The sequence below is a fragment of the Kogia breviceps genome, chromosome 4, assembly GCF_026419965.1.
Source record: "Kogia breviceps isolate mKogBre1 chromosome 4, mKogBre1 haplotype 1, whole genome shotgun sequence".
Classification (NCBI taxonomy): domain Eukaryota; kingdom Metazoa; phylum Chordata; class Mammalia; order Artiodactyla; family Physeteridae; genus Kogia; species Kogia breviceps.
The window spans coordinates 83375296-83397709 of record NC_081313.1 but is presented as its reverse complement, the minus strand read 5'-3'; the positions used below and the strand labels follow the sequence as shown (position 1 = coordinate 83397709).

The 22414-nt window shown below is 36.0% G+C and overlaps 2 protein-coding genes across 12 annotated transcripts in view; one reads left to right on the top strand and one right to left on the bottom strand.

The window, feature by feature from the left end:
- The window catches only part of PPIP5K2 (diphosphoinositol pentakisphosphate kinase 2), an 80073-nt gene extending 78494 nt beyond the window's left edge, over positions 1-1579 (bottom strand). For 4 of the 8 annotated variants that reach the window (XM_067031408.1, XM_067031403.1, XM_067031404.1 and 1 more), the window contains exon 1: positions 1322-1571. The gene's annotated coding sequence lies outside the window, so the exon portion shown is untranslated. Of the gene's footprint in view, positions 1-1270 lie in introns of all 8 variants that reach the window. The other 4 variants (XM_067031410.1, XM_067031407.1, XM_067031406.1 and 1 more) reach the window with 3 other exon arrangements.
- A 62-nt stretch (positions 1580-1641) lies between these two features.
- Positions 1642-22414, top strand: part of GIN1 (gypsy retrotransposon integrase 1) — a 33471-nt gene continuing 12698 nt past the window's right edge. Inside the window, exons 1-4 of one of the 4 annotated variants that reach the window (XM_059060727.2) lie at positions 1642-1751; positions 15593-15738; positions 17375-17568; positions 19187-19492. In XM_059060727.2, coding sequence (XP_058916710.1) covers positions 15597-15738; positions 17375-17568; positions 19187-19492 — 642 coding nt within the window. In that variant the 5' untranslated portion in view covers positions 1642-1751; positions 15593-15596. Of the gene's footprint in view, positions 1752-3574; positions 3625-5553; positions 5671-14957; positions 15061-15592; positions 15739-17374; positions 17569-19186; positions 19493-22414 lie in introns of those variants that run through there. The other 3 variants (XM_067031413.1, XM_067031411.1, XM_067031412.1) reach the window with 3 other exon arrangements.

Here is a 22414-nt window from a genome sequence, read left to right as displayed (position 1 = left end):
GAGTTTAAAACTTCAACAGCAAAGCTTTGATTGTACAACCTGCACCTTCTGCCCATCAGTTTAACCACCTACTTTAAACAAACCCATGCAAGTTTAAGTATTTTTGTTTCTGAACTATTTAATTCTGCATCAATACTGAAGCCCCATGAAGACAGACGTCACATCTGTCTGCCTTCAGACACCTAAATAGGCATACCAAATATTTTTCTAATGAATACTTTCAGCTACTGAAAATGTTAGTGAAGAAGTTGGAAGCAATGAAGCACAACGGTAGGACAATGGTAATGTAATAGTTAAGGATACAGATTTCGAAGTCTGAAAAACCTGCTTTCTAGTACAGGTTTGTTCAAACGTTTACTAGTAGCAAAAATTTACTACAGCAAGTTAAGTGAGGCTTAGAGATAAGGCTCAGTTCCTACCTCTGTAAAATGAGAAGAATCATCTAATACACCTCATGGAATTGTTGAAAGAAGTATATGAGAAACCATGTAAAGCACCTGGCACACATAAGAACTCAGCGAATGGCAGCTATCATTATTTTTTTTATTTGCTTGAAACACAACCTTTATTTTTCAGGAAGAATTTTCAGTAGCAAAGCAAAACCCTATCATCCCTCTGTAGAGCAAGGATGCTAGGTGCTTAAGTCAGCAAGGAGGCTTCCTACTTCCACAACTAAGCTTTTCAATACGTTAAAGCCAAGGTGAGTATCATCCACGGGACTCCAAAGGTCGCAAACTCCCAGGAAGTCCTGGTAAATAAGATCCAGTGGTCACCACCCTCGCCCCTTCTCCCTCGAAGCGCGCGAGGATTCAACACTCCAACCGATTAGGGGCGGCAGTGACCTGCAGCCTCCTTCCCTACTCTGGAAAGCTGCAACGGAAGGGGCTTTTGGTCTCTTGTAGTGGAGTGGAGAAGGCGAGAAGGACAAAGACTGAGGAATGAAAATGAAAATAGCCATCTCTACCCACAGCAGTCCCCAAACTCGAGACTGCCTACTTGGGTGGAACGAGACCGCAGCCTGGCGTACCAGCCAGAACCTCGGCAGTTCCCTTCAAGCTAAGATGAAACCTCCGGTATCTCAAACCCAAGAAATGGAAAAGGGAAGTAATGGAGGAGGGGAAATTAAGACACGGAAGGACCCTCAAGGCTGTACTGTCACTCCTCCACACCCACGCTGCCTCTCTGGCACATGCCCCTAGGAGGAGCGCGTGTCTAGGCTCCCCCAGAGCGCAGCAGGAGACAAAACAACTGCCCAGAAGCGGCCGCAAACCTCGGGGGACCAGGTTCCGCATCTTGGTTCCTTCGGTCACGGGGCCCACACCTGCCACGGCTGCTGTCCTCACGCGAACTGCAGGAAATGACCGCGCCCATTCAGGCTTCGGTTTGCCCTTTAATCCCCGGGACAGAACCGAGGTGTTCGTCAAAGAGACTCCAACTGTTAGCTTCAACCTGGGTCTTCTCTCTTCAATAGCAGCTGGAAGGCCACAGAAAGATACTGTAGGAAACAGTACACCTCGCCGAACCCTGGTCACGCCTCTTCCCCTCCCGCCTCGGGTCTCACACAGAAACCTCACCGGGCGGAACGATTTCCGGCAAGAACCAAACGATCCGCCCTAACCTTTTCTGACCGAAGCTCCGAGGCCCCCGTAAACACTTCTCTCTTAACCACACGGGTAGTTCCGCTTCCGGCAGCACCACATAAGTCGCGAGAGGAAGCTTAAATCTTGACGCTTGCGTTTAGGACCACTTCGGTGAGTGGTCGTCTTGGTGTGTTCACACCTGTTGATTTTTTTAAATGAGGCGTGAGCTGACAGTAATTTCAAAACCATTAGCGTCAACTAATGTAGTCAACTAGTTTAAAGAAGGGTTTAATTGACTTTGTGGAGATTGCGCAGGCGCCCTTGGAGCGGGAGGGCCTTGTTTGGGCGTTGCGATGCTCGCGACAGCTGAGCAGACAAGGGACGAGTTCCGTTGTCTGGCCTAGGGAGGTGCCTTCTCCGTGAGACCGAGTTTTACTTATTGGTCATTTTCTTGCCTACGCTAAATTTAGCTGGACCTTGCCCTTAAGAATTAGTTAACGAGTAACCCAGACTCTGGAAATGCTCCCTCAGAGTAGAATATTCAGAAGTTGAGTGCTGCCTTTGGCTGACAGTAAAGAATTCTCCTCCTTACTTTATCATAGTTGTCATTTAATCTTTTGCCCCAGATTAAAATCTCCTGTGGCGGAGAGAAAAGCGAGTTTAAAGGAGAATCTTGCCCTGTTGTTTTAAAGGAAAATTACTATCTCTGTGGATGTTCTTTAAATGAGCATTTCTGAACCAAAGTAGAGAAATAATTTTTAAAATTTAAATTCATTTATCACACGTGGCTTCATGTGTATGCATAAGGAGATGAAGGCGTTTTTGTTAAATAAATTTGCACGTTGAAGTGAAGCAGATAATAGGAAAGTGTATTGTGTAATTAGATTTCCCAGTCGTTTTCGTTACATAAAATTGTGCACTTCCAATTTTTCAGAGATTATAATTCGGAAGTAAAATTAATGATCCCAAGTAAATATGTTTATCGAACTATTACAGATTTTAAGTTTTAAAGTTGGGTCATATGCAAATTATAATCTTTAGAGGCTTAAATTGGGTTTTGCCCTTGGTGAAACAGTTAAATCCTAATTTTATTTAAAGTGGTACCTAACTGCCTTTATTGCACACACAAGATAAAATTATTTAAAAAATCAAGTAATAAGTATTTACACCTACAATAAGTATTCATTGATTTCATTTAATGTTGTACCAGGGACATAGTGTAAAAAGCTCAACCAAATTTAATCCTGACAGTTCCTCAATTAGGATTTGTAATAAGACACCTTTACTGCCTTTTCTCATCCCTACATATTTTAATACACGAGTAATTTTTTTTTAAGAATTCTTGAAAATATGAGCATATCCAAAAAAGGTGTAATGTAATCTCCGTGTTTATAACTCAAACCATTTAATTCTCCCTTGTAAGTGATACCTTTGTTTAATAATATTTGGGAATAGGAAGATATTTATGTTTGTTCTGAGTATTAAAGCCATTTGCTCATATTAACTATTCCATTGGATGGTTTCTAGGGACCAAATAGTTCTTTTGAAAAGGAGAAAACTATTAGTTCTTTAAGTTATACCTATATATAAATAGAAAACATTAGCAGGAAACTTTTAACCTTCCACTTGGAGGACTATACTTTTTGTGAACTGATTTTTCTTTGTTATTCGTTTTCTATTTCTCCTTGTCATCTGTCTTTACTGCCAGAACCATAAGCTTGTGAACCCAATTAGACTATAAACTCATTATAAAGTATACAACTCTTGATTCTTCTGGGTTTCGTGTTTAGCAGTAAAACGTAAATAAACATTTCTATGAAACAATTTCGTTCCATTAATGAAAGGAACGAGATTTTAAAATCTTTTTTTCCTTGAAGATAAAGGTTTTGAGACAAGAAAGTTCTCCGCTACTTTGAACAGTTTTATATGGAAGATAATAATACTTAAACATTTTAACAATAATTATGTATTGCTTTACCATTTGCAAAGGACTTTTCAAATTCATAATTATCTCATTGATCTTCATAATTGTGAAAAAGGAAAGGTAAGTATTATTTCCTTTTTGTCAAACATGGGTACTGAGACTTAGGTAACTGTCACATGCTAGAAATTCTAACTCCTAAAAGCGGTACCTTCTTAGACAGGCCCTACTTGTAGTACCATGTATCAATACATGCAAGTGAAGTAATGTTTTCTGAAGTGAAAGAATAGTCACCTTTGGAACGTGTGCTCTTTTTAAATTCAATGCTACCTCTCCTGTCAGGAAATGCAAGTAATTCTTACTCATTTACAAATAGTTGAATGTCCACTGTGTCCTGAATACTATGTGAAACAATGTAATCATTAAAAACTAACAGGACCTTCTCATTCTCATTTATAACCTAAATTATTTATTACAAAAATCACTTTATAACCTTTCTAGCAGAGGCCTGAACCAAGTATTATGAAAGCTGAGGATGACAAATAATTAAATTAGTGTGTGTCGGGGGACGGACCATGAAATTTGAAGCAACAGAGACCAAGGTTTAAATTTAAGTCAATAGATGCATTCACTAACTGTGTTGCCTTGAGCAAAGTGGATAATCTCTCTGAACCTCCATTTTCTTATCTCTAAAACAGATGTAAAACTAGTACCTGCTCCATAGCATGCTGTGAGGATCATCACAGTAAAGTGCTGTATAAATGTTTGCAATTATTTTTAAAATCTGCTTTTGTAGTTATTTTTCAAAAATTAGTTCAAAAAATTGTTTCCTCTCTTTATAGTTTTGGCTTTTCCAGATGTCATAAAAAGACTGGCATACAGTATGTATGTAGCCTTTCGTGTCTGCTTTCACTTAACACAATGATTTTGAGATTCCTCCCTATTGTTAAATGTATTTGTAGCTCCTTTTTGCTGAGTGGTATTCCACCGTGTAGATCTACCACAGTTTGTTTATCCATTCACCTGTTGATGAACTTCTGGATTGTATTCAGCTTTTGGCTGTTATGAATAAAGCTTCTAGAAACATTCACATACAGATTTTTGTGTGAACATATACTTTCATTTCTCTTGGGTTAAAACTGTTTTCCAATATGTTTACACCATTTTTTATTCTTACCAGCAATGCTTTGCATGCTTGGTAGTACTTAGTATTGCCAGGTTTTGTTTTGTTTTGTTTTTGTTGTTTTTTGCCATTTTGGTGGATTTGTAGTGGTATCTTATTGTGGTTTTAATTTGTGTTTTTCATTGTCTAATGGTGTTGAACATCTTTCCATGTTTTTATTTGCTAACCACTTCTTTGACTTTTTTTTTTTTTTTTTTTTTGTGATATGCGGGCCTCTCACTGTTGTGGCCTCTCCCGTTGCGAAGCACAGGCTCCGGACGCGCAGGCTCAGCGGCCATGGCTCACGGGCCCACCCGCTCCGCGGCATGTGGGATCTTCCCGGACCAGGGCACGAACCCGTGTCTCCTGCATCGGCAGGCGGATTCTCAACCACTGCGCCACCAGGGAAGCCCCTAACCACTTCTTTGATGAAGTGTCTGTTCATACCTTTTGCCCATTTAAAAAATTGGATTGTTTGTTTTCTTATTATTGAGCTTTAAGAATTCTTTATAAATTCTGAATCCAGGTTTTTCATTATATACGTGTGCTGCAGATACTTTCTCCGGGCTGTGATTTCTCTCTTTTCTTAAATTAAAACAGAAGTTTTAATGTTTTCTTTTATGGGTGGTTCTTTCTGTTTGTTATCTGGGAGTCATTGCCTAACCTAAGCTCACAAAAATTTTCTTTCTTGTTGTCTTCTAGAAGTTCTATAACTTTAGGTGTTACATTTAGGTCTGTGACCATCATGAATAATTTTAATTTCTTCATATGGTGCAAGGTATGAGTTGAGATTCATGTTTTTTCACGTGGATGTTTAGATAGTTGCTAAACATCCAGCATCATTTGTTATAAATATTATCCTTTCTCTATTGAATTACCTTGGCACCTATGTCAAAAATCAGTAAACACCATTTCTGTGTGGCTATATTTCTGGACACTCTATTTTGTTGTGTAGATCGATGCTGTCATTTTGCCAGTACCACAGTTTTGATTACTATAACGTTAAAGTAAGTCTTGAAACCAGGTAATGTAAACTTTTTCAACTATATTCTTGTTTTTCAAACTTGTTTTAGCTATTCTGAGTCCTTTGGTTTTCCATATCAATTTTAGAATCAGCTTGTCAGTTCCTACAAAAGAGCTTGTTGGGTTTCTGATTGCATTGCATTGATTCTATAGATCAGTTTGTGGAGAATTGACATCTTAGTGAGCTTATCCAGTTCTTTTCTCATTGTTAGGGTAGGAGTGACTTTTTTCTAGCTTTCTGCATTCTAGGCAGAAGCCTATATGGGAATTTTTAAATGCTGTTTCAGAAAGGAATAATTTACTTCCATTGTTGAGTATTATAATTTACCAGTCAATTTCAATCTGAATTAACCACTTGAAGTCTTTTTTCTTATCTGGAAAATGGGATATTGAATCACAGTCGCTGGGCTTCCTTTCGGTGCTATATTAATGTGTTCTTTAGTCAAGACCTAATTTTTTAGTGTGTGATGTGGTATATTTAATTTTTCAAAAATCTGTTCATCTTTCCCTACTTCTTGAAGATTAAATGTATTTTAATATCCTTTGCTATATTATAATTGTGTGAAAGATGCAAAAGAATAGAAATAATGAAATAAACTAACTCTCCTGTTAATAATGATTGGTCTTTCTAATTAGAAAACCTTATTTCCTGAACTTTTTGGAAGTTAGAAGTACACATCATCAAGAATGATGGGTATGTTTTAAAAAGTGTAAAAATTAATTTTACAAAGAGAAAATGAAATAAGAAACCTTTTTCTTCTGTGAAATTACCTCTTGCCTTTTTTCTTTATTTAGGAAGTGCTTGGAAAAGAGATATATGGAATTGACCTGATAGGTGCTTTTTGTTATACACTTAGACGTTAGCATTGTCATCTGCCAGGTTTTTTTTTGTTTGTTTGTTTGTTTTTTTTAACATCTTTATTGGAGTATAATTGTTTTACAATAGTGTGTTAGTTTTCCCTCTACAACAAACTAAATCAGTTATACATACACACATGCTCCCACATCTCCTCCTTCTTGCATCACCCTCTCTCCCACCCTCCCTATCCCACCCCCCCAGGCGGTCACAAAGCACAGAGGTGATCTCCCTGTGCTATGCAGCAGCTTCCCACCAGCTATCTAATTTACATTTGCTAGTGTATATATGTCCCTGCCACTCCCCCACTTCGTCACAGCCCACCCCTCCACCTCCCCATATCCTCAAGTCCATGCTCGAGTAAGTCTGTGTTTTATTCCCGTCCTACCACTAATCTCTTCATGACATTTTTTTTCCCTTAGAGTCCATATATATGTGTTAGCATACGGTATTTGTTTTTCTCCTTCTGACTTACTTCACTCTGTATGACAGACTCCAGGTCCATCCACCTCATTATAAATAACTCAGTTTCATTTCTTTTTATGGCTGAGTAATATTCCATTGTATATATGTGCCACATCTTCTTTATCCATTCATCTGTTGATGGACACTTAGGTTGCTTCCATGTCCTGGCTATTGTAAATAGAGCTGCAATGAACATTTTGGTACATGAGTCTTTCTGAATTATGGTTTTCTCAGGGTATATTCCCAGTAGTGGGATTGCTGGGTCGTATGGTAGTTCTATTTGTAGTTTTTTAAGGAACCTCCATACTGTTCTCCATAGCGGCTGTATCAATTTACATTCCCACCAGCAGTGCAAGAGGGTTCCCTTTTCTCCACACCCTCTCCAGCATTTATTGTTTCTAGAGTTTTTGATGATGGCCAATCTGACCGGTGTGAGATGATATCTCATTGTAGTTTTGATTTGCATTTCTCTAATGATTAATGAGGTTGAGCATTCTTTCATGTGTTTGTTAGCAATCTGTATATCTTCTTTGGAGAAATGTCTATTTAGTTCTTCTGCCCATTTTTGGATTGGGTTGTTTGTTTTTTTGTTATTGAGCTGCATGAGTTGCTTATAAATTTTGGAAATTAATCCTTTGTCAGTTGCTTCATTTGCAAATATTTTCTCCCATTCTGAGGGTTGTCTTTTGGTCTTGTTTATGGTATCCTTTGCTATGCAAAAGCTTTTAAGTTTCATTAGGTCCCATTTGTTTATTTGTGTTTTTATTTCCATTGCTCTAGGAGATGGGTCAAAAAGTATCTTGCTGTGATTTATGTCGTATAGTGTTCTGCCTATGTTTTCCTCTAAGAGTTTGATAGTGTCTGGCCTTACATTTAGGTCTTTAACCCATTTTGAGTTTATTTTTGTGTGTGGTGTTAGGGATTGTTCTAATTTCATACTTTTACATGTAGCTGTCCAGTTTTCCCAGCACCACTTATTGAAGAGGCTGTCTTTTCTCCACTGTATATCCTTCCCTCCTTTATCAAAGATAAGGTGACCATATGTGTGTGGGTTTATCTCTGGGCTCTCTATCCTGTTCCATTGATCTATATTTCTGTTTTTGTGCCAGTACCATATTGTCTTGATTACTGTAGCCTTGTAGTAGAGTCTGAAGTCAGGGAGCCTAATTCCTCCAGCTCCATTTCTCGTTCTCAAGATTGCTTTGGCTATTCGGGGTCTTTTGTGTTTCCATACAAATTGTGAAATTTTTTGTTCTAGTTCTGTAAAAAATGCCAGTGGTAATTTGATAGGGATTGCATTGAATCGGTAGATTGCTTTGGGTAGTATAGTCATTTTCACAATGTTGATTCTTCCAATCCAAGAACATGGTATATTTCTCCACCTATTTGTATCATCTTTAATTTCTTTCATCAGTGTCTTATAGTTTTCTGCATACAAGTCTTTTGTCTCCTTAGGTAGGTTTATTCCTAGATATTTTATTCTTTTTGTTGCAATGGTAAATGGGAGCGTTTTCTTAATTTCACTCTCAGATTTTTCATCATTAGTGTATAAGAATGCCAGAGATTTCTGTGCATTAATTTTGTATCCTGCAACTTTACCAAATTCATTGATTAGCTCTAGTAGTTTTCTGGTAGCATCCTTAGGATTCTCTATGTATAGTATCATGTCATCTGCAAACAGTGACAGCTTTACTTCTTCTTTTCCTATTTGGATTCCTTTTATTTCTTTTTCTTCTCTGATTGCTGTGGCTAGAACTTCCAAAACTATGTTGAATAAGAGTGGTGAGAGTGGGCAACCTTGTCTTGTTCCTGATCTTAATGGAAATGGTTTCAGTTTTTCACCATTGAGAACGATGTTGGCTGCGGGTTTGTCATATACGGCCTTTAGTATGTTGAGGAAAGTTCCCTCTATGCCTACTTTCTGCAGGGTTTATTATCATAAATGGGTGTTGAATTTTGTCAAAAGCTTTCTCTGCATCTATTGAGATGATCATATGGTTTTTCTCCTTCAGTTTGTTGATACGGTGTATCATGTTTATTGATTTGCATATATTGAAGAATCCTTGCATTCCTGGAATAAACCCCACTTGATCATGGTGTATGATCCTTTTAATGTGGTGTAGGATTCTGTTTGCTAGTATTTTGTTGAGGATTTTTGCATCTGTGTTCACCAGTGATATTGGGCTGTAGTTTTCTTTCTTTGTGACGTCTTTGTCTGGTTTTGGTATCAGGGTGATGGTGGCCTCATAGAATGAGTTTGGGAGTGTTCCTCCCTCTGCTATCTTTTGGAAGAGTTTGAGAAGGATAGGTGTTAGCTCTTTTCTAAACGCTTGATAGAATTCGCATGCGAAGGCTTCTGGTCCTGGGCTTTTGTTTGTTGGGAGATTTTTAATCACAGTTTCAATTTCAGTGCTTGTGATTGGTCTGTTCATATTTTCTATTTCTTCCTGGTTCAGTCTCGGCAGGTTGTGCATTTCTAAGAATTTGTCCATTTCTTCCAGGTTGTCCATTTTATTGGCATACAGTTGCTTGTAGTAATCTCTAATAATCTTTTGTATTTCTGCAGTGTCAGTTGTTATATCTCCTTTTTCATTTCTAATTCTATTGATTTGAGTCTTCTCCCTTTTATTCTTGATGAGTCTGGCTAATGGTTTATCAATTTTATTTATCTTCTCAAAGAACCAGCTTTTAGTTTTATTGATCTTTGCTATTGTTTCCTTCACTTCTTTTTCATTTATTTCTGATCTGATCTTTATGATTTCTTTCCTTCTGCTAAATTTGGGGGTTTTTTGTTCTTCTTTCTCTAATTGCTTTAAGTTCAAAGTTAGGTTGTTTATTCGAGATGTTTCCTGTTTCTTAAGGTATGATTGTATTGCTATAAACTTCCCTCTTAGAACTGCTTTTGCTGTATCCCATAGGTTTTGGGTCCTTGTGTCTCCATTGTCATTTGTTTCTAAGTATTTTTTGATTTCCTCTTTGATTTCTTCAGTGATCACTTCGTTATTAAGTCGTGTATTGTTTAGTCTCCATGTGTTTGTATTTTTTACAGATCTTTTCCTATAATTGATATCTAGTCTCATAGCGTTGTGGTTGGAAAAGATACTTGATACGATTTCAATTTTCTTAAATTTTCCAAGGCTAGATTTGTGACCCAATATATGATCAATCCTGGAGAATGTTCCATGAGCACTTGAGAAAAATGTGTATTCTGTTGTTTTTGGATGGAATGTCCTATAAATATCAATTAAGTCCATCTTGTGTAATGTATCATTTAAAGCTTGTGTTTCCTTATTTATTTTCATTTTGGATGATCTGTCCATTGGTGAAAGTGGGGTGTTAAAGTCCCCCATTATAATTGTGTTACTGTCGATTTCCCCTTTTAAGGCTGTTAGTATTTGCCTTATGTATTGAGGTGCTCCTATGTTGGGTGCATAAATATTTACAATTGTTATATCTTCTTCATGGATCGATCCCTTGATCATTATGTAGTGTCCTTCTTTGTCTCTTGTAATAGTCTTTATTGCCAGGTTTTTTTGATTCCAGTTAAAGGAATGTCAAAAACTTAGTCTGTGCTTCCCTGGTGGCGCAGTGGTTGAGAGTCTGCCTGCTGATGCAGGGGACACGGGTTCGTACTCCGTGTCTAATGGTGAGCCATGGCCGCTGAGCCTGCGCTTGGCAACGGGAGAGGCCACAACAGTGAGAGGCCCAAGTACCGCAAAAAAACAAACAAACAAAAAAAAACAAAACACTTTTAGTCTGTACCTCTGAGAGACCTATAATTTATAAATATCAGTGTTATCAGTCTACAACCTTTTAACATCCAAAAATTTAACTTAATAAATCCAATTTGTATTCACTTGTTAAATGCCTTAACTCACAATTGTCAAGCTGTGTGCCAAGGCTTCCTAGGACATCATAGTGAATTCACAGGGTGCCATGAAACATTTTAAACTTTCAAAGGAAACACAGGTGTATTCAACATCTGTCATATCCCTTGTGGACTACTAGTTCACAGTTTCAGCATTAGGTCACGCTACATTCCTTTTTTTTATATCTTTGCAAAACTGGTTTTTGGATGTTTGCTGTGGTAATAATGCAGATACTGTACGAAAATCAGTATGGAAGAAGAAATGAGGGTGGCAGTGTCTAATCTGATTCCAAGGTTTGAGAAGTTGTACACTGACCAGAGGTGCAGGCATGCCATTAGTAAGTAACTGTAGTTACCTCATGCTATAGACAATGTTTGTGTCCCCCCAAAATTCATGTGTTGAAATTCTAACCCCTAATGTGATGGTATTAGTAGGTGGCATCATTGGTAGATGATTAGATCCTGAGGGTAGAACTCTCAAGAATGGGTTAAGTGTCTATAAGAGGGAGCTCAGAGAGCTCCTGATCCCCTTCTACCATGTGAGGACATAGCAAAGATGCCATTTATGAACCAGGGAGCAAGCTCTTACCAGACACCAAATCCACCAGATTGTTCTTGAACTTCCCAGCCTCTAGAATTATCAGAAACAAATGTTTGTTATTATTAAGTCACCTAGTCTATAATAAATTACTATAGCAGCCCAAATGGACTAAAATACCCAAAAGGGAAATGGGAGGGATATGGTGGGAACTTAGAAGAGAGAGGTTTTTAAGTATAAGAGCAAGATATAGACATCACTGTGCTTTATGCAGACATTCATGTTTTCCAATGGCCAATTTTTTTCTACCAGTTAGAATTACCCACATCCCTCTGTGTTTTAGTATGGTGTATCACACTGATTGATTTGAATATATTGAAGAATCCTTGTATCCCCTGGGATAAACCTCTGTGTTTTAGGACATGTACTTCCTTTGAGGTGTGAGAGTTTGGCCTTTTGCTCCTGCATGCTTTTTAGAGGCCTGAAAAGGCTTCTCCTCTTTTCTTTTTAATGTCCTTCAGGAAATTTTGCAACTTTTACTGGTCTCTGAAATGGAGGTAACAAAGGATTTTACCTTTTTAAAATAAATTTCATCCTCCTACAGGTACCATGCTCCCAGTGGCTAGGCTGGGATGTTTTAATGTTTTCTTTTAGGTGATTTAGAACATTGGTGGTCCCAAAAGCCATTAAGGGAAAACAAGATTTTGGGGTCATTTATAGTATATTATAAATTTTATAGAATAGAGACCATAATGATTTAATGTAAACTAAGAAAGGATGGGTCTTTCTATCTCTTGGACTTGGAAGAGCTTGTGTCACTGTATCCTAGAGATGAAAATAAGACAGAGAAAAATGACTTTTGCCTGTTTTTTGGTTGATTTTTTAAGAGTTAAGGAGAATTATTAATAATACAGAGCTAGAATGACAGGCAGGCAAATGGATAGGTAGACTGACAGTCTATATTCCATACTTAAAACCACACAAGCCTTCCTAAATTGAAAATTGATGAAGGGTGGAAGTTTGCCACAGAATCTTTTGGCAGAGGAAAGGCTGTAGATAGGATGACATGAAAATAAAGTCATCAAGGGGTCTATTGTCAGAGATTTCACAGTTAGTTTGAAAAGCACTGAGATTTAGAGCAACACGGAACTGGAAAACAACAGAAGTGTCTATAGAGCAAGGACTGAGTATACACAGGGTAAAACCTCTTCTTGATGCCTTTACTGTTTCTGGTCAGGGGTATTATGACTATAAAACATCTATGAAAATTTTTATACATGTCTTCTGATACTCATATACTAATTTCACTAGGATATAAACTTAAAAATAGAATTGCCAAGGCCTTAGGGTAAACATGTTTAGCTTTAGAAGAAACTGTCCATTTTCCTAGGTGGCTGTACCGTTTTACACTTCCACAAACAGTGTATGAGAGTTTCGGTTACCTGTCCTCACAACCCCTGGTGTTTTCTGTTTTTAAATTTAGCCTTTTTAATAGTGTGTAGTTGTAAATCATTTTGGCTTTAATTTGCATTGCCCTAGGGGTAACGATGTTGAGCACATTTGCACTTGCTTATTAACCATTTGGATATTCACTTCTTTGAAATGTCATGTAAGATTCTTTTCCCCTTTTTCTTGTATTGAGTTTTATCCTTTTCTTCTTGATTTTGTAGTAGTTCATTATATATGCTGGGTATGAGTCTTTCATGAGATATATATATATATATTAAAGATATCTTCTCCCAATCTGTGGATTACCCTTTCCCTTCTTAATGGTCTTTTGATGAACAGGTTTTGATTTTAATGAAATCCAATGTGTTATAATTTTTTTCTTTTATGAATAGTGCTTTTTGTGTCCTGTTTAAGAAATCTTTGCTTATCCCAAGGTTTTGAAGATCTTCTTCTATGTTTTCTTCCAGAAGCTTTATAGTTTACTTTTCACTTTTAGGTTTATGATTTATCTGGAATTAATTTTGTTGATGTAGGTAGGTGGTCAATATTAATTTTTTTTTCTGATACAGATATCCAATTGCTTCAGCATCATTTATTGAAAAGACCATCTCTTCCCCCACTGTATTGATGCCTTTGTTGTAAATTAATTGACTGCATACATGTGGATTTAATTCTGGACTCCCTATTCTATTTCAGTGACCTGTGTGTCTATCCATTACTATTGGTTTATGCCAATACTTCACTGTCTTATTTACTTTAGTTTTATAGATGGTCTTAAAATCTGATCCATTCATTTTTGACATGTTTTAGAAACTGATAAGGTACATTTGTTTGATTTAGGGGTACAACCATTTATTATAAAATGAAAAAAATTTATGTATTTAATTGAAAGTGAATTAAACTTAGAATAAGCTAATTGTTTTATAGAGATAATTGACCTGTTTTTTAGGTTATGATAGGAGAGAATTAGCTTTGCAGAACCTTTGCTTTTAAAATGGCTTACACTTTATGCTAACCTAAGGTTAAGGGATGTTAGAAATGTACTGATATCCCAAAGTTATGAAAAGATCGGAAAGATGGTTATTAAATGTGCAAAGTGCTGTATCATTGGGAAAGAGACTTAATAAGCTTTTTAAGCCATAGTTTATAAGCATGGTCTATTCTGCTTTGTTCTAACATTCTCTCTGCAGTAATATTTTCTTGTAGCCTTATCCCTGCATCTTCTAGTGGTCAGTATACATCTATATTGTTTTTGGAAATTCAGAATTTTAAGCACTTGTATCAATTATAGTTCTAGCAGGAAACAGAAGATATACTCTGCTTGGATTTTAAAGAAAATTTAATGACGTTCCTGTTTATAAACATATGATCGAAAGGGTCAAAGAAACCAACATGGTACCTGGAGACTAGCAACAGCAGAAAATAGCAACCACCTCTAGGGCTGAAGCAGCAAGAAGAAATGTTGTTACAAACTTCCAGTGAGAACTAGAGTCACAGAAGATGGGTTTCCTGATAGGAGCTATGATTGTAGAGGGTTGCAACTTAAACCAAGGAATAAGCTGGGAAATAAATATCCTGACCTCTTTCTTCTGCCATCTGATTTGCCTGCTCGTACCTCCCATTGGACAAGTCCAACCAGAAAACTATAAATGCAGTCTGTAAGGGTCAGTCTTTTAGGGTACAGCAGAAGGAAGAGAAAGGCCAAACATGTATCTGGATCAGCGGGGATGGTGGCAAACAGAAAAACCAGCACAGAATAGTTCGTTTTGACTGAAAATATGAAAGAAAAAGTTTTTTTTTCTTTTGAATGTAGTAATGGTTTTCCATATGGCTTAGGGTCTAAAATAGAGAAGTTTTGTTTTGGCCAGTCCAGCCAGATTTTTCTTTATAACATAGGGAAAGTACACACAGAACCAAAATCATTTCTGCTCAAGAAAAATTAGTTTACATGTAGTTAGAAGAGTGTATGAGATCTAGCATAGCTAAATATCTTCTTTGCCATTTATCATTTGAACATTTCTAAAATGTATCTTACTCATAAATGATTTGAGAATTTTTTGCATTTTGCAATGACCATGACTATATTTAGAAGTAATATAGGGCTTCCCTGGTGGTGCAGTGGTTGAGAGTCCGCCTGCCGATGGAGGAGACACAGGTTCGTGCCCTGGTCCGGGAGGATCCCACGTGCCGCGGAGCAAGTAAGCCCGTGAGCCATGGCCGCTAGGCCTGCGCGTCCGGAGCCTGTGCTCCGCAACGGGAGAGGCCACAACAGTGAGAGGCCCACATACCGCAAAAAAAAAAAAAAAAAAAAAAGAAGTAATATAAAATTATATTTTTTTCTCTTATAAGCTGTCATTTGTTTAAATGTCACATAACAGAACCATCCTATGTAAGTAACATTTCAGTTGATGGTAGTAGAGACTTTAAGCAAAACTGTTTGAAGTGTGCTTGTTCATTTCCTTTTTTCCCCAGTATGTGGAAATTTTTCAGTATTTCTTTTCACATGGAAAGAGACAAGATAATGTGTCATGTTGTGTCTCAAAAATAGCATTTGAATATTTTAGTTCATATACATCACACACTTTTCTGTACTACAATTATCTCTGTCACAGATATTATTCTGGGAATGTTCAGTTCACATGTAAGCAGAAATATGACAGAAGGCTAAACTGAAATAGCAACTGAATTAGTTTATCATTTAAATTATATCTGTAAATACGTTTTACCTAGGTTCATGATGGTTCGTAGTGGAAAAAATGGTGACCTTCATCTTAAACAGATTGCATATTATAAACGAATTGGTGAATATCATCCAACTACACTGCCTAGTGAGAGAAGTGGCATAAGAAGAGCAGCAAAAAAATTTGCCTTCAAAGGTAAAATTAATGCCCCCAATTTTTAGTATAGAGTTTATATAGATGTTTCTCCATATGTAATTCTTTGTGGAATCCTGAGAATTTCTGTAGTAATTGGTCGTTGCTTAACAATTACCATTTAAATTGATAATGCCATTCAGTCAAAAGCAAAATAAAAATCACATTGAAGCTAACTGAAGGCCAGTAAGTGTGAAAAGGGCATTTTAAATCATAGACAGAAAATGATACCATGAACAAAACAAAACACTTACCGATATTAATGTCACCTGTTTTTGTCCTCGGGTGATTCCTACTCTAGTGGTACACTTGCAAGCACTCGTGTCACTCTCAATGAAGAACTTATTTGATGCCTAATATGAAAATGTTGACAAAGTTAACTTATTTACTCTACTTATTTCTGTGGTTCCTCCCTCTCAGTGCCATTAAATAGTCTCAGGATCATATTTATTTTTGAACTCCTAATCCCCCTGAATGAATTAAATATTTGAAAGACAGTAGAATATTTATCTTGAAAGATTATGATAATTTTCCCCTCTTTCTCCTCCTCCTCCAAAGGGGAAGAGAAGTTTGGGATGAGATAAGCAAGAAGTACAATCACCAGATGACTAAATGAATGTTGGTACTGTTAATGGGAATTTTGCCTGTAGGTACAGAATCAGGCTTTTCTCAAAGCACGTCAAGAAAATTCTAAGATAATAAATAAATACCTGCTTATTTCTCCCTGTGTACACCCCTTCCAGTAACTCCCTTAAGTTTAAGAACAGGCATACCTGTTATGTCTCAGACTAAAGAGGACTCATTCATTCATTTATTTAATCATTTATGCAACAAATGTTTACTGAGTTCCTACTGTGTGCCAATCACATTTTAGGCCTTGGAAACATGTTGATGAATAAGATAGATAACTCCTGCCCTTAAGTTGCTTACTTTCTAATTCAAGTAAGGAATGTTCCACTCAGCATGTGCTTAATTAAGCACACTAATAGCTTACTGGTGTATTTTGGAGTTTGAATAGCTACTCATCCACACTGGAGAACTGGCGATTCTCTTCCTGCTCTGATTACTTCCCAGCCGTAGACTCTTTCCAGGTGTCTCCAAAGGAAAACAGCTGTACTGAGGATTAAGGTTTGCCCACTTTCTTGGCTTTATGAACCCTATTTCCTAACCAAATCCAGAAAAACTTAAGAGAGGTGGTTATTTAAAAAAATACAGCTATGATGAATTGCTATTTTGGAAAATTCTATTCCAGAAGTTGCTTATCTGTGCATAATTTGTTTGCTAATTCCTGCCTTTTTTAGGAGGTGCCTGCTGCAAGTATTTTTCTAGTTTGATTACTCGCATAGAAAGATAATTTTATACTCCCATATTTATCATGTGCTTTGGTGAACAAGCTAGCCCTACTTGTGTTGATAGCTACAAAACTATAGCAGCTAGTTCTCTTACATGTCTATTAGTAAGTGTAACAGCTGAGGACCTTTCAGATTGTATGGTAGCATCATCACAAATATTCTATCTTAGAGGGAAAAAGATTTAACAAAAAAAACCTCATGGTTTGAAGATAAGGCTATGATTATCTTAAAACTATATAGATATCTAAAAATTTCAATTATATCTTTTTGGTATTTTTTTATTTCAGAAAAAAAGCTGTTTTATGTCGGAAAAGACAGAAAACAAAATCGTTTGGTAATTGTTTCAGAAGAAGAAAAAAAGAAAGTCCTAAGAGAATGCCATGAAAATGACACTGGAGCCCATCATGGCATATCCAGAACCCTTACTCTAGTGGAATCCAGCTACTATTGGACTTCTGTGACCAATGATGTCAAACAGTGGGTATGGCTTATGTATTTAGAATATTTTGAATAATGTCTTTGTAGTATATATCCAAAATTCATTTTTTGCTCCAGATTAACTCTAGATATCACTTCTCATTAAGTACTTTTTGTCTGGGTAGTTTTTCTGCAAAACATTTAAAGGGAATTTTATTTCCCTTCAAAAATCTTCTTTAAAATCACTGAAATATAATTTGAACTAGAACAAAGCATTATTTAAATATTTGAAAATACTCTGTTTAGATAGATTATCTAGAACCAGATTTTCATCATTGAACTATCTTGTGTAGGCAGAATTTAAATGGGGCTGAAATTTCTTTGACCAAAAATTAATCATTACCTCTTTGATGGCAGTCATACAATCTTTTCTTGAGAGGAGAATATGTTCATTATAAGTCAGGCCTCATGTGTGTCTCCTCTTTTGTTCCTATATTATCTTGACATAGAAAATGTCAAATAAGGCAGAAACCCCAAACCAACTAATTGCAAAATCAAGTTGTGAAAATAATGAAATTAGTCTGACTTTTGTAACTTTATAACCCATTAGGACCTCAACTTCTTCTAATAGAAAATTCACCTAGGAGTTCTGGGATTCTTGCTGCTAGGTCAATTGATTCCTACTCTTTCTAGTGTGCTCCATATGGCAAATGATAGAAATTCCTTAGTATGTATGTGAGAACCCTTTAATAATCGTAATAGTGCATTAAAAAGACGTCATTTCAGGCATAAAGAATTAACCCAACATTTAATTTAACTAAGTATCATTTGTGAGTCTGTGCAGGTATTCCAAAGACCTTAGTTTTTGTATTTGCCTTTAGAACCTGCCACACATTCCTTTATAGACATTCAGTGAAATCTTTGTGACATCTTTATCATTTGAAAAGTGATTTTTGGAAATAAGGTTATTTGTGATGAGAACTAGTTTAAGTTAGAAAAGCTAGAAAATAAAAATTTTGATCAAAAGTTAACTATGATGCGATAAGATCGGTTTAAAGATTTTGTTCAGGACTTGGTTTGAAAGTAGTTTCCAAAGTGTAATTACAGAAATATGTTGAACAGTGGCACCATCCATATGTTGATCAATTGATCTCTTCTCATCTCATACAAATGAAAGCTCCATGACAGCATGGGCTTTGTTTTTGTTCATTCTCTTTTTCCAGGACCTAGAGGAATTTCTGGCATCTATAAATATTGTTTGAATAAAGTTATATTTTAATGAATATTATTGCATACATGAATGAATGAACTTAGTAGAGTGATAATTTTAAAAGAAAAAAGTTTTTTTGCTTATAGAAATTATATACTCACATATTGATTTAAAATTATAGCAAACATGTTTTAAGATCTATTCATTTAATAAATATTTATTAATTGTAAATCAGAATTATCTTCCATGTGAATAAGACCCCTTAAGGCGATCATTGAATATTAGTAGCAAGTAATATTTGCTTATATTCTGAATAGGTTTTCTTTTATTATGAGAATAGTCCAAAAGTTTCTCCTTCAAAACACAAAGTACCTAACAACCATTTCAAAGTTCAGATTTATAAGACTGCTTTTATTATATTGAATATATTAACATTTGTATACCTTTTCTTTATTGTATGCCTGTTTTATAGGTATATGCTTGTCAGCATTGCCAAGTGGCAAAAAATACGGTTATTCTAGCACCTAAACAGCATCTTCTCAAAGTGGAGAATCCATGGAGTATAGTTACTGTTGATCTGATGGGCCCATTTCATACAAGCAGCAGAAGTCATGTATATGCTATAATCATGACAGATTTGTTCACAAAATGGGTTGTGATTTTGCCTCTTTGTGATGTTTCAGCATCAGAAATTTCTAAAGCTATTATCAATATATTTTTCTTATATGGACCTCCTCAGAAAATAATAATGGACCAAAGAGATGAGTTCATTCATCAGGTAAGACAAACTACTTAGAACTAGGAGCATATTTTACTCACCTTTCAGTGAGCAGCACAACTTATATGGTACTTAATAAGTTTAGATAAATTCCTACAGATATAGAGGTTTAATATTGTATCGTACAAAGGTAGTTGGACTGGAAATCAAGGATTTTAGTACTTACTGTGCCAGTAAGTAATTGTAAACCTATCTTTAGTTTTCTTCAAACTAAAATGAGGAGGTTGGACCAAAGAGTCTTTTTTTGCTTCTAGCTTAAAAATTCTATGATTGACGACATGTAGAGGGAGAATTGACTAAATGGAGAAATACAGTCATGTTCGTGAATGAGAATATTCAGTATTGAAAGATACCAATTTTTCCCAAATCAAAATTAATTTATATGTTAATGGATTTCTAATCAGCATTAAAAAGGAGGAAGCATTTTCCCTTGCCCTGGCCTTTATCCGGATTAAAGTTAACCTGAAAGAATAAGCAGAGAGGAATACACACAAAAATTCTAAAAATGGAATATAACTACTATACTTAAGGCATATTATTAAATTTTCATAATTGACAGGGTACTGGTGTAAGAAAATAACCAGACTGTCTAGGTTCACAGCATGTTTGATATCTCAGTCCAAAAGAAATACCTAAACTGATACTTATCAAATAGTTAGGGCTTGTGCCAGAGGGTCCCTAAGGTTATCTCCAGGTTTTATAATTCACTAGGAGGACGCAGCAGATGGTCATACTATGGCTAAGATTTATTATAACTAAAGGTTACAAAGCAAAATCAGCAGACAAAAGGCTCATGGGGATAAGTCCAGGGGAAACTAGGAACAAGCTTCTAAGACATCCTCTCCCAGTGTAAATAATCACACAGGACATGCTCAATTCTCCCAGAAGAGTTATAGCAACCCATGTAAATTGTTGTCTACTAGGGAAGCTCACTAGAGACTCAGTGCCTATGATTTTTACTGGGAGCTGATCACATAAGCACCAAAAATTCTAGATTCTCAAAAGAAAGAAGGTGTTCAGCATAAGCCACCTTGATTGTATAAACAGTTTAGGCACTGTGAGCCACCCTTAATCAGTTAGGGAATGGTGGAAACCCGCACGAAATCCAAGGTCCTAGACACCAGGCAAGGGCCAACTTTGTAAGCAGAACTTTCACAGGATAGCAGCCTTAGTTCTGCTATGTTAACTCGTTTTCTGCACAGGTCCAAACAACTTAGTATTTATGTCCTAACCACATAGCCATTAAAAAAAATAGTAGTCATAAATTGAAAGAAATAATATTTTCATTTCATTCTTAAATAACCACAGTTAGTTACTAATGGGATATATATACCTGTTTACCACTGCTAAGCTTTTCAAACTTTGGAATCAGTTAGGACACTGCCATCCTCATTTCCTGTTTCACATTGATTTTTATACAGTCGTTGCTTTTTTTTTTTTTTTTTTTTTTTTTTTTTCGGTATGCGGGCCTCTCACTGTTGTGGCCTCTCCCGTTGCGGAGCACAGGCTCCGGACGCGCAGGCCCAGCGGCCATGGCTCACAGGCCCAGCCGCTCCGCGGCATGTGGGATCTTCCCGGACCAGGGCACGAACCCGTGTCTCCTGCATCGGCAGGCGGATTCTCAACCACTGCGCCACCAGGGAAGCCCAACAGTCATTGCTTTTTATCATAGCACCTGTCAAAAACAGTTCTGTAAAGATACAAAATCATCAAAAGGAATGTAGTCTTATCTAATGTTGAAACCATAAACTACCTTAAGCTAGTAGTTTTCAAGGTGTCCAACAGATGTTAAGGAGACCCTTTGGCACAGAGTTTAGTAACCATGTTTAAAATGATAGAGCTGGTATCACAAATGAGTGGAGTTAGGGAAGGATTATTTAATAAATTTAATTTAATTAACAGCATAGATAACAATTTTCTAATTATTTCTAGTTATTTCTGTAATATGATTTTAAAATTACTGCATACCAAAATTGTTTTCAGGTAAATTAAAAATTTTGGTTTTTTTAATTGAAACAAAAAAAAATACAGTTGACTGTTTTTTTTTCAATCTCTAGACTGAGTTAACTTTCCAAGCTTAGGGAATAGTGGCATAAATTTAAATGGAAAAATCACCAACTTTGGCTGTTTAAAAATTAGAAATTTATATGTGGTAAAATGACCAAAACATACAGGCCAAGAAATAGGCCAACAAAAATAAAGCACATTCATGCAGGAAAGGGCTAATGCCTTTATTATAAAAGATACAAACAAATTAAAAAATTCAGTCAATGGCAGAAATGTAATTCACAAGAGGGAATAAAAATAATAAATATGGAAAAATGTTCAAACCCAATAGTAATGTAAATTAAGACCATTTTTTGTTATCTAAATCAAGAAAAATAGTACTAATGCCAAATAGACTGCAGATAAAATAATATAGCCTTACATTACAGGTAGTATAGCAACTTGAAACTAACTCTTATAAAGCAGTCTGCCAAAGGTCCAGTAAGAGCCATATATATATATATATATATATATATATATATATATATATATCTTCTGGTGAATGATCCTATTTCTAAGAATTCTAAGGTGATTATCCAAAGTATAGAAAAATAGCTCTTTTATATTATTTACCACAATGCTATGTATATTAACAAGAAACAGGAAATGACCTAAATATCCAAATAAAGAGTTTCAGAAAAACGTGAAGCCACAAGATGAAATATTTTGTAGTTGTTAAAAATGTTTACACAGAAAGGGAAATAACATGGACACTGATTAAAACATGTTCAGTTAAAACTCTGGATAAAAGATTTTATTACATATATTATGTATATATACTTTACACAGATAACTATGTAAAATATAGATGTAAAGAAACTAAAATAAAAATTTATATGGTTAACCATGGAGTTTTTAAGAGTAATGAGATTATTG